Source organism: Scyliorhinus torazame, chromosome 2 (assembly GCF_047496885.1).
Source record: "Scyliorhinus torazame isolate Kashiwa2021f chromosome 2, sScyTor2.1, whole genome shotgun sequence".
Classification (NCBI taxonomy): domain Eukaryota; kingdom Metazoa; phylum Chordata; class Chondrichthyes; order Carcharhiniformes; family Scyliorhinidae; genus Scyliorhinus; species Scyliorhinus torazame.
Window position 1 is genome coordinate 44627429 of NC_092708.1, and position 14526 is coordinate 44641954.

General features: G+C 46.4%; 1 protein-coding gene across 2 annotated transcripts in view; it reads left to right on the forward strand.

Moving 5' to 3' along the window:
* The window catches only part of LOC140387850 (RNA-binding protein 43-like), a 30508-nt gene extending 16598 nt beyond the window's left edge, over nucleotides 1–13910 (forward strand). Inside the window, exons 2-4 of one of the 2 annotated variants that reach the window (XM_072471074.1) lie at nucleotides 1082–1295; nucleotides 4715–4806; nucleotides 10977–13910. In XM_072471074.1, the coding sequence (XP_072327175.1) occupies nucleotides 1103–1295; nucleotides 4715–4806; nucleotides 10977–12428 (1737 nt within the window). In that variant the 5' untranslated portion in view covers nucleotides 1082–1102 and the 3' untranslated portion in view covers nucleotides 12429–13910. Of the gene's footprint in view, nucleotides 1–1081; nucleotides 1296–2810; nucleotides 2907–4714; nucleotides 4807–10976 lie in introns of those variants that run through there. The other variant, XM_072471085.1, reaches the window with a different exon arrangement.
* Nucleotides 13911–14526: the final 616 nt, after the last annotated feature.

The following is a 14526-nucleotide window of genomic DNA, read 5'->3' on the forward strand; positions in this document are numbered from 1 at the left end:
CGGGGGTGGGTGGGGTGGGTGCAGTCGGGGGTGTTTGGGGTGGGGTGGGTGCAGTCGGGGGTGTTTGGGGTGGGTGGGTGCAGTCGGGGGTGTTTGGGTGTTTGGGGTGGGTGGGTGCAGTCGGGGATGTTTGCGTGTTTGGGGTGGGGTGCGTGCAGTCGGGTGTGTTTGGGGTGGGGTGGGTGCAGTCGGGGGTGTTTGCGGTGGGGTGGGTGCAGTCGGGGGTGTTTGGGGTGGGGTGGGTGCAGTCGGATGTCTGGGTGGGTGGTGGGGGCAGAGCTGGTGTTATCAGGAATGTTTGGATGGTAAAAGCAGACATGTTTACTGATGGGAGGGGTTGAGAAGTTTCAAACCCAGGTCAGAGTTGATCATGATTAACGCAGCGCAGGTGAGTGGACATGAATAGAGGGATTGTGATCAGGGCCGAGGAAGTGGATTGTCCAATTGTGGTTTGCAAGGAAACCTTCAGAATTGGTCTGGCTGATCCATACCTTACTGTCCAATAATAACCAATCAAATTCAGTATTGTTAAGAGAGCTGACCATGTGTAAGGATAATACACAACATGCACTAGACAGGCAAATCTTCAATCATGGTTCTAAAATGTCCAACTTTTATCATCTTCTGTGATTAGTTTTTGGTCACAAATCTCATTACATGACAAAATGCTGCTAGAGCATCATGACTGCAGCTGTTAATGAAGTGGGAGTCAGCTCTGAGGTGATCTGCAATTTGCATCACAGTGAGGGTGGCACGGTAGCCCAGTGACTATCACATTCGCTTCACAGCGCCAGGGTCCAAGGTTCGATTCCCGGCTTGGCTCACTGTCTGTGCGGAGTCTGCACGTTCTCCCAGTGTCTGCCTGGGTTTCCTCCGGGTGCTCCGGGTTCCTCCCACAAGTCCCACAAGACGCGCTGTTAGGTGAATTGGACATTCTGAATTCTCCCTCTGTGTACCCGAACAGGCGCCGGAGTGTGGCAACTAGGGGATTTTCACAGTAACTTCATTGCAGTGTGAATGTAAGCCTACTTGCGACAATAATAAAGATTATTATTAAATATGGCTTCTTCTATCTTCGCAGTGTCTTGGTCCCCCCGAGAGAATGGGATCAAACTGGACAGAGAGGACTATCGCTTTGTCAGGTTTCCCCGAGGATATTCTTCCTAGCACTGTGATGACTGACAAACTCACCATTCACTTTTTGAGGCCGAGGAATGGCGGTGGTGAAGTGGAAAGTGTCATGTATCCCACGGATGAACCCGGCATTGCTTATGTCACCTTTGAAAAGGAGGAAGGTAACTTTTCAAAACCATGAAAATATTATCAGTGTGTGATAGATCTCCACTTCACAGAAACACCTGGTAATACAAATGAGTTATCCATGGTGTCTGTTGCCCACCAGAGTCATGGCAAAGTGAATTTTCTTTAGAGTACATTAGTGATGTTGTAGGCATCAATGTAAGGATCTACTGCTTGTGGAGAAAATCCATCTGGAGATTGAAGGGGGGGTTCAGTGATGATACCTCTTAAAACTGAATAGCTAGAATGCCACTAGAGTAGTTTTACATAAGTTACTTTATTAAGGATTGAGATGAATTATAGGACTGAGTAATCATTATTAACCATCCCGTAACAGCCTCCCCGAACAGGTGCCGGAATGTGGCGACTAGGGGCTTTTCACAGTAACTTCATTTGAAGCCTACTTGTGACAATAAGCAATTTTCATTTCATTTCATCATGTATTTTTAGGACATAGCAGTAATAAATAATCAAATGGGATTTAGGATAGCTAACTTGACCAAAAGGACATCACTTCTGATATCCTGTCTTTGTGAAACAATCCAGGATGCTGCTTCTGTTGTCCTGTTTCTCACAAACAATGAGCACAGGATGCTGAGATTGTACATAGCTGTCAGGATGAAGATCAATCATTGGTTGCTTGCAATTCTATTGGGTGAAGTTTGAACATCGCTTGCAATTCTATTGGATAAGTTTAAACATAGCAGCTTCAGGGATTGGATCACGTCCAACTGGGAAGGGCTATTGATTTTTGAAAGTTGTATATGTACTGAGTTTTTGTCTTTGTTCTGTCGAAGGATCTTGGTAGCTATCCAGATCGGTAGAAAGATTTTGGCAGTGATCCAGGTCTTATCTCTCATGTACATGAATGCAAGCTTGTAGAAAATAAAACTGTCTTTCAGATTGTTGATGTGCCTGCTGCACTTTGTACTGAGTTGAGCCACAGGAGAAAAGCCCACGTGGAAGCCGACTCAATACACAGGCCTTGAAACCGCTCCTACAGAGATAGAATGGTGCAGCTGCAGGTGTCAATGGATAATAATGCCAAACGTGTGTGACACACATTGTGAATTCATTATGTTACAGATTAGGCCACATCCCATTGACAGAACTCAAAAATCACAGAATTGTTACGGTGCAGAAGGAGGCCATTAGGCCCATCATGCCCATCATGTCTGCATCAGGTCTCCAAATGAGCATTACGACTTCGTGCCGTACCCCTGCCTTTTCCCCGTACCCCTGCACATTGTTTCTAACCAAGTAATCATCTAATGCCCTCTCAAATGTCTCGATCAAAGCTGCCTCCACCACACTTCCAGGCAGTGCATTCCAGACCCAAACCACTCACTGTGTGAAAACACGTTTCTCACATCACTCCTCCGTTTTTACCTTCATTGCATTCAGTGAGAAAGGTAGGCCAGGCTGGGTTGTGTTATGTGAAATATTGTATTCATAGTGTTTGTTTCCCATTTCAATGACACTTCTGATAAGGATATTGTTCATTTTTTGAGGCCCTTACCATGTGGTCGTACAGATGTGTATGCGCAGGTAAATCCCAAGTTTACGTCATGCCAATCTACCGGAAATGCCGGTGTTTTGGAATGAAGGTGAGTTATTTGGGTTACTTTTTTCAGTCGATTAGGCTGAAGCGTTCCCTCGTGGAAATTATTTTGTGTAATCAGTTGGTGATTCCTCTTTGTTTCTGTGTATGGTCCTACATTGTGAAATAAATCCTTTTTTTTTGACCGTCTGGCTGTTCTCTGATTGTTTTACTATAATTCTAAGGGTGAATTACACAATACCGGTTTTAAGGAAAATTGTTTTTACGGAATGAACTCTGCCCTGACCCATATAGGGCTGGTTTAGCACACTGGGCTAAATCGCTGGCCTTTAAAGCAGACCAAGGCAGGCCAGCAGCACGGTTCAATTCCCATACCAGCCTCCCCGAACAGGCGCCGGAATGTGGCAACCAGGGGCTTTTCACAGTAACTTCATTGAAGCCTACTCGTGACAATAAGCGATTTTCATTTCGTAAAAATGGGATTTACCTGTAAATATACCTTGCAGTCAGCATCTCAGATTGTGCCCGTAGGTTGACACTGATCGAGAGTAGGCCTTACCTGCCCATTGCTCAGGTAATTTGTGGCCTTTCAATGGAGGTCTGAGGAGGCCTGATGTACTTTTTTGATCTGTGCAGCATATTCTTCTGCGGAGAAGTATGAATTATTTACTGCACAAAAGCTCTGAGAAAAAGTAGAGTTTATTTAGATGAAAGGCAGGTGCTCTTCTAATAAGGCAAGTCTGAAAATGTGGATAATGTTGGTCCTAATTGCCCGGAGGTGCTAAAACAGACACCTGTGGGTTTAGACAGAATTTCTGGCAAGCGGTAGGTGTGGGCTCCTTGCACACACTTCCACTGAAAGTGGAGTTCTCTGGCTGACACAGAGCAGCAAATTGCAGGTTGGCTCAGGGACCGAGTAAGAAGGCACACAGTTTCTCTCTTGCATGTGGGACTGGAGGTGCTGGTAGAGGAGCTCCAGACGGTGAAGGATGTCCTGCAAGAGAATGGAATCCACCTTCCCCCTTCTGTCTGTGTCTCCGTGCTGAAGCAACGGGCACTGCTCTGAATGGTCTCATGTCCTCCTTCCATTTGTTGGTCAAGGAGGCCCTCTCGCAAGATGCCAGAGCAAACACTCCCTTTCCCCTGGTAGGAGCTCACTGAGGTAGAATAGCACAGCACTCACTACTCTTGAGTCCTCGGAGAGACTTTGAAAAGACTTCACCAACATTCTAGCAACGTTTATTTTGCAAAGTCTCCTCTGATTTGTTTCAAAAATCCTCTTCAAACTTCCAGCAGCAAGCGGGATAGTGGAAGATGCACCTATCATTTAAGTAGTGCCAGAAATTCCCAGCATTGACATCTTTACTCCAGTTCCGCTGGCCGTTGTTACGAGAGGTAGTTAAATCAAGTGTCAGCCACCAAAATGACATGCTAGGCCAGTTCAGAAGGCAGTTAAGTGTCAACCACATTGCTGTCGATCTGGAGTCGCATGTAGGCCAGATCAGGTAAGTTTGGCAGATTTCCTTCTCTAAAGGCCATTAGTGAACCAGATGGGTTTCTACGACAATCGGTCATGGTTTCATGGTCGCCATTAGACTTTGTAATTGAAGATTTTTATTGAATTCAGATTTTACCATTTGCCAGAGCATTACCCAGAGTGTCTGGAATATTAGCCCAGTGACAATACCACTACGCCACTGCCACTGCGTGAAGCACCTTCAGTTGTTTTCCTACATTTAAAGGTGCAATTTAAAAAGGATATTTTTCACTATTTAACACCATACTACTGAAGTAATAATGTGATCTTTAAAAGGGTATTTGTTGTGGTAAAAAATGCAAACTTTTGTTTTTAAGTTGTGAACAGTGTGCTGAGAAAGGAGCAAGTGCTTGAAGACAAACAACTCCCAATGAAATATCCATTGAAAGTTTCACAGAATAATGTGGAAGTAAGTGTGTGCTGCTGAGAGTGAGCCACCTTGGCTTCTGGTCCTCCCAATACCTTGATTTAACATTCTCATCCTTTTACTCAAATCCCTCCATGGCCTCACTAAACCATATCCATCCCCTCGCCCTGATCTCTGCATCAGCTTTACAACAGTCCAAGACTTCAACGCTGACATTTGTACCTTTTTATCTTTATCATTCACAACTGTGCCTGTAGTCATCTCGGGCCCTCGCTTTGGAATATCCTCCCTAAACCCCTCTTCCTCACTCTTCAATTACTTCTTTGGACAAGTGTTTAGCTACAAATGCGAATAACTTGTTTGACTGTGCGAAGCACTTTCAGTTGTTTTCCTACATTTAAAGGTGCAATTTAAAAAAAGTTATTTTTCACTATTTAACACCATAGACTAAACTAGGCTTTAGCTTGATTGAAGAGCACGGATGTCATGAAATAAGAAAGAAAAATTATTTACAGACTTAACTTGTACAGCAAACCTTAAATTGTGACTGTCTTTGCAAACGCTCCGAGGAGATGTTGTTATATAGTTTTAATGGTATTTTGTGTGCTTTGGAGCTCTTGTGTGATATACGCTTTTATGGCACCCTTTATCAGAAGAATTTAAATTGAAAATAAGACTGCTATGTCACTGTTTTAATGTCTCTCGGCCAGTCATGCAGGACAAGGCTATTGCATTGTTCATTTTAGAAATACCTCTACTCTTGTCTTCCTTGTATTGCTGCTTTGAGTCTTTGTCCTTCGGTGACCTGGGATTTCCAAAGCAGATACAGCCAGAAATGCGCACATTCTGCAGTGTCATTTTACACCCAGACTTCCTGTCAAACTGAATGGAAGACACCCGAATATAAAATGTGGGTGTAAATCAGCATAAGCATTGGTGCCCAAGGGAAATGCTGAACTTGCACCATATATTCCTTCTTTACAAATTAAAATCAAAATTCAACGTATTCAGGCATGTTTACGAGCCTGCGGTTTTTCCTTTTTTGTTAATGCGGCTTAACGAAACAACAACAAAAAGCACAGACCACGTCTCCATGATGTTTAATTTAAATAGGCAAAACAAGGCGCAGAGAAATTACTTCATTTCCTGTTACTCCTGAAAATCTGGTCTCAATTTTGAGAGGCTCGAAGTGTGTGCACTTTCAGGAAGCTGGTATTTAGGCCGAGGCCTGTTCTGCAAGCAGATAGATTGATGAAAGTCATATAAGATTGATGGGGAGTTGAGACAAGGCTGCAAAAAGGGAGCTGCGCCAGAGGAGGTGGGGCCGGCTTGGATGGAAAGCGCAGGCTTTTTCGCGTGCTAAGGAAGGAAGGAGGTGGGGCCAGGGGGGAAGGGCGATGCTGGAGAGGAACACACACTGATTGCCAGGGGGAGGTGGAAGGATTCTCACACTGGGGGGTCGATGGAGTGGCGGGAGAGGCCGGGGTCAGCTGACTTATGGGAGTGCCATGGGGGGAGCAAAACGACTAGAGGAGGATCTAGCTTGGGGTGGGGTGGGGGGGGGGGGGGGGGGGGGGGGGAGAGAACTGGGTTGCTGCTGTATTGGCCAAAGGGGAGCTGGAGCTAGGAGAGGGAGTCAGGGCGGGGGTCCGCCGCCTGGGGGAATGGAGGGTGCGGGAGGCGTGGGCAAGTGGCTGGCCTAAAAAGGGAGATGGCTAGTCGGCACGGGAGGAGGGGGGGATGGGCGGGCGGAAGCCCCCTGATCTGGCTGATAACTTGGAATGTGAGGGGCCTGAACGGGCCGGTCAAGAGGGCCCGGGTGTTCGTGCACCTAAAGGGACTGAAAGCAGATGTGGTTATGCTCCAGGAGACGCATTTGAAGGTCGCAGATCAGGTTAGGCTGAGAAAGGGGTGGGTAGGGCAGGTCTTCCATTCGGGGTTGGACGCGAAGAATAGAGGGTTGGCGGTTCTGGTGGGGAAGCGGGTGTCGTTAGAGGCGCTGAACATTGTGGCAGATAATGGAGGTCGGTACGTGATGGTGAGTGGTAGGTTGCAGGGGGTGCGGGTGGTATTGGTGAATGTATATGCCCCGAATTGGGATGTGCCGGATTTATGAAGCGCATGTTGAGTCGGATTCCGTATTTGGAGGCAGGGAGTCTGATAATGGGGGGGAGACTTCAACACAGTGCTGGACCCAGCACTGGACCGTTCTAGGGCCAGGACGGGTAAGAGGCTGGCTGCGGCCAAGGTGCTTAGGGGGTTTATGGACCAGATGGGGGGACCAGATGGGGGGACCAGATGGGGATCCATGGAGGTTTGCCAGGCCGGTGGGCAGGGAATTTTCCTTTTTTTCCCACGTCCATAAAGCCTACTCCCGGATAGATTTTTTCATCGTGAGTAGGGTGCTAATCCCAAGAGTGGAGGGCACGGAATATTCGGCCATAGCCATCTCGGACCACGTCCCGCATTGGGTGGAGCTGGAGCTGGGGGAGGAGAGGGACCAGCGCCCGCTGTGGTGGCTCGATGTGGGACTGTTGGCCGATGAGGAGGTGTACGGGCGGATTCGGGGGTGTATTGAAAGATACTTAGAGGCCAATGACAATGGGGAGGTGCAGGTGGGGGTAGTCTGGGAGGCGGTGGTCAGGGGAGAGCTAATCTCCATTAGGGCCCATAGGGAGAAGAGCGAGAGGGAGAGACTGGTGGGGGATATATTAAGGGTGGACAGGATGACCTGTTATTGCATGTTGCGGACCCAGTGGAGGGGATGGCGGAGGTCATGCGGATCTTTAGGGAGTTTGAGGACTTTTCAGGGTATAAACTAAATGTGGGGAAGAGTGAGCTCTTTGTGGTGCACCCAGGAGACCAGGGAAGGGGGATAGACGAGCTTCAGTTGAAGGGGGCGGAAAGGAGCTTTCAGTACCTGGGGATCCATGTAGCTAGGAGTTGGGGGGCCCTGCACAAGCTCAATTTGACACGGTTGGTGGAGCAGATGAAGGAGGATTTTAAAAGATGGGATATGTTGCCACTCTCACTGGCGGGTAGGGTGCAGTCGGTTAAAATGACGGTCCTTCCGAGGTTTCTCTTTGTATTTCAGTGCCTTCCCATTCTGATCCCTAAGGCCTTTTTTAAACGGGTAAGCAGGAGCATCAGGGATTCATGTGGGCGAATAGGACCCCGAGGGTAAAAAGGGTTTTACTGGAGCGTAGCAGGGACAGAGGAGGGCTGGCCTTGCCGAACCTATGTGGCTACTACTGGGCAGTCAATGTGGCAATGATCTGTAAGTGGGTAATGGAAGGGGAGGGGGCGGCGTGGAAGAGGCTAGAGATGGCGTCCTGTGTGGGCACGTGTCGGAGGGCGCTGGAGACTGCACCGTTGTCGCTCCCGCCGACCAGGTACACCACGAGTCCGGTGGCGGCGGCAACTCTGAAGATTTGGCGGCAGTGGAGGCGAGATAAGGGTGAGGTGGGGGCCTCGATTTGGTCCCTGATTTGAGAGGACCATCGGTTCGTCCTGGGAAGGATGGATGGGGGGTTTCTGTGCTGGCATCGGGCAGGGATTAAAAGAATGGGGGACCTGTTCATCGATGGGACGTTTGCGAGCCTAGGGGTGCTGGAGGGGAAATCTGGGCTGCCCCCGGGAGACGCTTTTAGGTATATGCAGGTGTGGACGTCTAAAATGGCAGATGAGGAAATTCCCGCTGCTTCCAGCACGCAGGATTCAGGACAGGGTGATCTCGGGGGTATGGGTTGGAGAAGGCAAGGTCTCAGCGATTTACCAGGAGCTGCAAGAAGAGGAGGAGACCTCGGTGGAAGAGCTAAAGGGCAAATTGGAGGAGGAGCTCGGGGAGGAGATAGATGAGGGTCTGTGGGTTGATGCCCTGAGTAGGGTTAATTCTTCCTCTTGCGTTAGGCTCAGCCTGATACAGTTTAAAGTTGTTCACAGATTCGCCTATGACAGGGGCGAGGTTGAGTAGGTTCTTTGGGGTGGAGGACAGATGTGGGAGGTGCTCGGGGAGCCCAGCAACTCACGCCCATATGGATGGGTTTTGGAGGGGTTTTGCGAGGACTATGTCCAAGGTGGTGAACGCCCGGGTCAAGCTGAGCTGGGGGGGTAGCATTATTTGGGGTATCGGACGAGCCGGGAGTGCAGGAGGCGAAAGAGGCCGGTATTCTGGCCTTTGCGTCCCTGGTAGCCCGGCGGAGGATTTTGTTACTATGGAAAGATGCGAAGCCCCCTAGCGTGGCAGCCTGGATTAATGACATGGCAGGGTTCATCAAGCTGGAGAGGATAAAGTTTGCCTTGCGTGAGTCTGTGCAAGGGTTCTTCAGGCGGTGCAGCCGTTCCTAGACTTCCTCACGGAGCGTTAGGAGGAGGTCAGCAGCAACCCTGGTGGGGGGGGGGGAGTTTCTTTTGGGGTGGCATTTGTGTTAGGGTGGGGTGTTTCCCTATTTGTGTTTTTATTGTTATATGGGGGGTTATTGTAGTTTGGGGAAATTCTATGTATAATTCTTGCGGGTTGTGTTATGTTCTTGTTTCTTTGTTTTCTGTAGGGGGGGCGTTTGTTGAAAATCTGTTGAATTTAATAAAGATATATTTTTTTTTAAAAAGAAAGTCATATAAGATTGAGCAATTTTGGGTGTATTGACTCCATGACCACTGCCCAACTGCAGTATCCAGAACTCCTGAGTTTTTCCAGGATTACTGATGAGATGTGGAGTAACAAGGTTTTAAAATCTGATGGCAGAGCTCACCAATAATTTTAATGGAGAGAATATGCCCAGGCCGTTCTGTTTTTTTTTTAAAAAAAAAAAAGAATCATTTTATTGGAATGTGGGCTTCGCTGGCTAAGCCATCACTAGTTGCCCATCCCTAATTGCCCTTAAGATGGTGGCGGTGAACTGACTTCTGCTGCAGTCCATGTGCTGTAGAGCTATGGAGAGGGTTCCAGGATTTTGACCCAGCGACAGTGAAGGAATGGCGATATGTTTTCAAGTCAGGATGGTGAGTGCCTTGGAGGAGAACTTCCAGGTGATGGTGTTCCCATGTATATGGTACCCTTGTCCTTCTAGATGGGCGTGGTCATGGGTTTGGAAGGTTTGGACCAGCTGATCCAGGCCAGTGTTTCTGCCCATTATGAATCTCCTCCTGCCCTGCTTCATCTAAAATTGTATTACAAGGGGCGGCGCAGTGGTTAGCACTGTTGCCTCACGGCGCTGAGGATCCGGGTTCGATCCCGACCTTGAGTCACTGTCTGTGTGGAGTTTGCACATTCTCCTCGTGTCTGCATGTGTCTCACCCCCACAACCCAAAAAGATGTGCAGGGTAGGTCAATTGGCCACGCTAAATTGCCCCTTAATATTAAAAAAAGTGTACTCTAAATTTATAAATAAAAACTTGTATTGCTGCTTGGAATCTTTAAATTGCTCAGATTAAAGCTTAATTCTGTGCCCCATACTTTCCTTTATTATGATAAACAAGTCTGGTGCAAATTAATGCATTTAAAAGTTTCCAATTCAGTGTGAAGGGAACATATCCATAGCAACTGCAAAATGCATGATTGACATTGCAGCTGTGAAAGATCCCCTTTGAGCGAGTGCTGACTGGCGGTGGTGATTTAACCCAAGGGTCACCACACCTCCGGTGAGGGGCAAGGTTGAAAAGGCGAGGCCTTGGTGAATAACCTCAGCCGGTACAGGAATTAAATCTGTACTGTTGGCGTCACTCCGCATCAAGAACCAGCCATCCAGCTTATTGACCATCATTGCAATTGTAACATCTTTATCAGTGGTAAAACCAGAAAGCCAGCTTGGAACGATCAGGGAAGTCTCATTGCTGTACTGCAAATGAATGACCAAACCTGTAACTGCAGCATAGTTGCGTCACTTAATAGTGGAAATGAATACAGCCTTTTGAACCTTGTACTATTTTGTGATTATGTCATGTAGCATCCGAACTAACTGCTGGGGTTGGCACAGTGTTTGCTCATTCTCTGCTCTATTGCTACATGTTTCCCTATCTCCTCACCGTACTGTACCTGTCTCGGAAAAACCCAGTTGAAGTCTGGAGGTTCATAGTCTGCAATAAGAACCTTATCTTTCCGTACTTTATCGTTGCCACCAATCCTGTGGTCTCTAACTGTATGCATCTTATTTTATACTGCAATGGAGAGCGAACCTCCACAACTAATAGATTAAATGTTTTCCTTTTTACAGATCTTTACCCAGGTCTCAGTTGATCTGGACATATCAATATTTGGTGAGATGTCGAGGTTGGTAAGAGAATTTGAACACAACCATAAAAGCTTACGGTTTTCCCACTGCCCCGACGGAAGGCTTCACATTGAGGGCTCATTCTCGGCAATGAAAGAGCTGAGGAAAGATCTTCAGAGGAGGTTAGGTGAATTTCAAGTACTTCCTCCCCTGAGCTCAGCATTCAAATCTGGAGCAAATGCCTCAAGCGGAAAGTCTGCAAAACTCTCATCTGACAATGCAACTCGGTCGACTGCGCCTCAAAGAGTGGCGACCTCACCGAGCTATGGAGCCGGTGATGCCTTGGATCCTGCTGTATTTGTGGAAGAATCCACAGTTATTCTAGACGCAGATATTTTTGAATACATTAATAAGATTTGTAAAGATCAGTATCAAAGTGTACTCTTTAAATATTGTGTAAGAGCTACGGTGACAAATAATGAAGCCATAACTGTTCTCCATCTGGAAAAAGCTCATGATCAGTGTGAACCATCTCAGCTGAGGACAGCCAAGTTAGAAATAGAAAAGTTAATCAGTGAACTGCAGCAATTATTAGTCAGTGAAAGAATTAGATTGGATGGAGGAAAAGGGCGGAGCAAAATGTTGGCTTTATGCAAGGAAATTACGCAACACAGCCCTATGGTTTTGGTTCGCGTTACTGATGGGTACGTGACCCTCATCGGCAGTTATCAACATTGCAGCCAGTTCAAGAAGGAGGTGGAAGAGAAGGTTAAGGCTATGGAGTCGATGTTTGATTCAGTGTCCAGTGGGAATTCACACATTCTGAATACAACTGGACTTTCCCATCATTCTAGCCAAAGGTTAGGTTCAAATGTTGCACATGGGTTGGATGAGCCCACTAAAAGTGAGTATAGCCTAAATCAAAACAGCCACTCTGGTCAATATGCAAAGAGTCAGGCTGACGGTTTCCACACAGTTTCGAGCGGGGATGATTCATCCGAGAAGCGGAGAAGATCTTGTGATGTAGTTCCATTAGCCATTGAACCATCTTCTTTGCCACCGATGCGCCACATGGGCACGAGTACCGTGGAGTCGATGCTCGATTCAACGTCCGCTGAACGTTCACTACCTCTGAATACAACTGGATACTCCTATCATTCCAGCCAACGCTTAGGTTCAGAAGCTACACAAAGAGTTGATGTGCCCAATAGATTTGATGTGCCCAATAAAGTTGTAAATGGCCCAAAACAATGTGCAAACAGTCAGGCTGATGTTTTCCACACAGCCTTGAGCAGGGATGATTCATACGGGAAGTGGGGAAGATTTCCTGACATAGATTCATTAGCCAGTGGACCATCTTCTTTGCCAGCATCATCGTGTATGAGCCCAAGTACCATGTATGACAGAGAGTCAAGGTTTGATAAATCTTCAAGCACTAGGCCCCCTCGTTTTTGATTGAATAAATCCGTGCAATTGATTTTTTTTTTTGTGCATGGCACAGTTTTTATACAGTATGTGCAAGGGAAAGATCCTATTCATTTCCACCAATCCCTGCATGGGCTGTGTGCGCCCTGGTGTCAACTCCAGTGCATGGGTTCTGTAAAGTAGCTACGTTATGGCCGTGACCAGAACAGGGGTACCAATATAAAGTGCATCAAAAGCATTATTGGTTATAGGGGGCCATTAATCCGTACTCGCCGCACTTGTATAAATGAATCATCATCGGGTTTGGGGCTTCTATGCAGCTATCTTCTGATATTGTCGGGTGCATGCTGTGTGTAAAATTGGTGCCATTGTAGAGCTAGGAAAGGACTAGTGCCTTTTGAACTACTTGTGTAAATTCTTGGGTTCGAAGTGCTGCTTTCTGAATCATGGCAAATTGAGGGCCAATCTGTCCATATCATTTTGAATTGAAATTCTACGAGTGTTTAATTTGTTTTTCAATCTGCACTTTAAAAAAAAAAAAAAAAAAGTTGTGCGCCCTACCAATTATCTATGATCTATGACTTGCTAATCTTCTTGCCAATTTTTCAATGTTGGCTGCCTTTGTTTTTGTTTGGAATTTGCTGGTAATGCCCAAACTCTGAAGCAGCAGCTACGCAGTCCTTCTGATAAAAGACTTGCCTTTGAGTTCAAAGCTACTACAATGAAAGCAGACCAGTGTGAATGCTTTGTAAGGCTGCTAAGTTTCTTGTAAGGGATATAATGCTGTGTTTGTCCTGTGTTGAATAATGTATTTTTGGAAAGGAAGAGATGTCTATGTCAATCTTAATTTATTTCTGTTTCTGTGCGTGCATTAAATTATAATTGAATTTCCTGCTGTTTAAATATTCTCTGCGCATGATGAAACCATTTTTTAGAAACTGAAATTTCAAAAGAATATACAACAATTTACAATCATTGCATGTTTCTAAGGGAGTGTTTTCAAATAATACTTGACACTAAGCCACAGAAGATATTAGGACAGGTGACTTACAAAGCTGGCCAAAGGTCGATTTGTTTTGTTACCAAAGGAGCATCTTAAAGAAGGAAAGTGAGGTAAAGGGACAGAAAGGTTTAGGTGAAGTGATTAAAATCGAGCATCCGCAAGAAGTCAGGAGTGGAGGGACCCTGAAGAGCTGAGGGGGCGGCACGGTGGCACACTGGTTAGCAATGTTGCTTCACAGCTCCAGGGTCCCGGGTTCGATTCCCAGCTGGGGTCACTGTCTGTACGGAGTCTGCACGTTCTCCCCGTGTCTGCGTGGGTTTCCTCCCAATGCTCCGGTTTCCTCCCACAAATCCCGAAAGTCGTGCTGTTGGTAATTTGGACATTCTAAATTCTCCCCAGTGTACCTGGAAAGGCACCGGAGTATGGCGACTAGGGGCTTTTCACAGTTACTTCATTGCAGTTTTAATGTAAGCCTACTTGTACACTAATAAAGATTATTATTATATGTACTCACGACTCACTTGGGTTAAATATGGCGTCGGGGGGGTTGTGGACTGTTTCGGGCTAAGGCAGTTCCCAAAGCAAGAAATGGAGTCTTTGGTTAGGGAATGGAGTTTGTAACGGGGACTGATTATCGGGTTTGATCTTTCTAATATTTAACTGGAGGAAATGTCTCTTTATCCAGTATCGGATGTCAGAAAAGAGCTCTGATTGAGTTTGGTAGGGTCGAGAAACTAAGATGAGGTGGCCTTGGGAAATTGTCAGCGTCCTTATGGAAGCAGATCATCCAAAAACAGTAACAATAAGGGCTTCTTTCTGCACTATTTTTAAAATGTATTTGCATTTCCTAGATTTAGTACTGTTTTCTGCAGGTTGCCGTTATTTGTTGCTCTAAAAACACTCTGTTGTACACTCTGGCATTGTGAATATCAAGGAGAGTATGCAAGACGAAAAACACATATTACAAAAGCTTCTTTGCAATGCTCACCTTCCTGTTGTGTTGTTTAATAGTTGTTTTGGCACAAAGTTTGTGGGTTTTTTTGTTATAAACATGACAGTCAAACAGCATCAACTGAAAAGTATCTACAAAAGCAACAGTGTTGTTACACATCCAGATACAGCAGT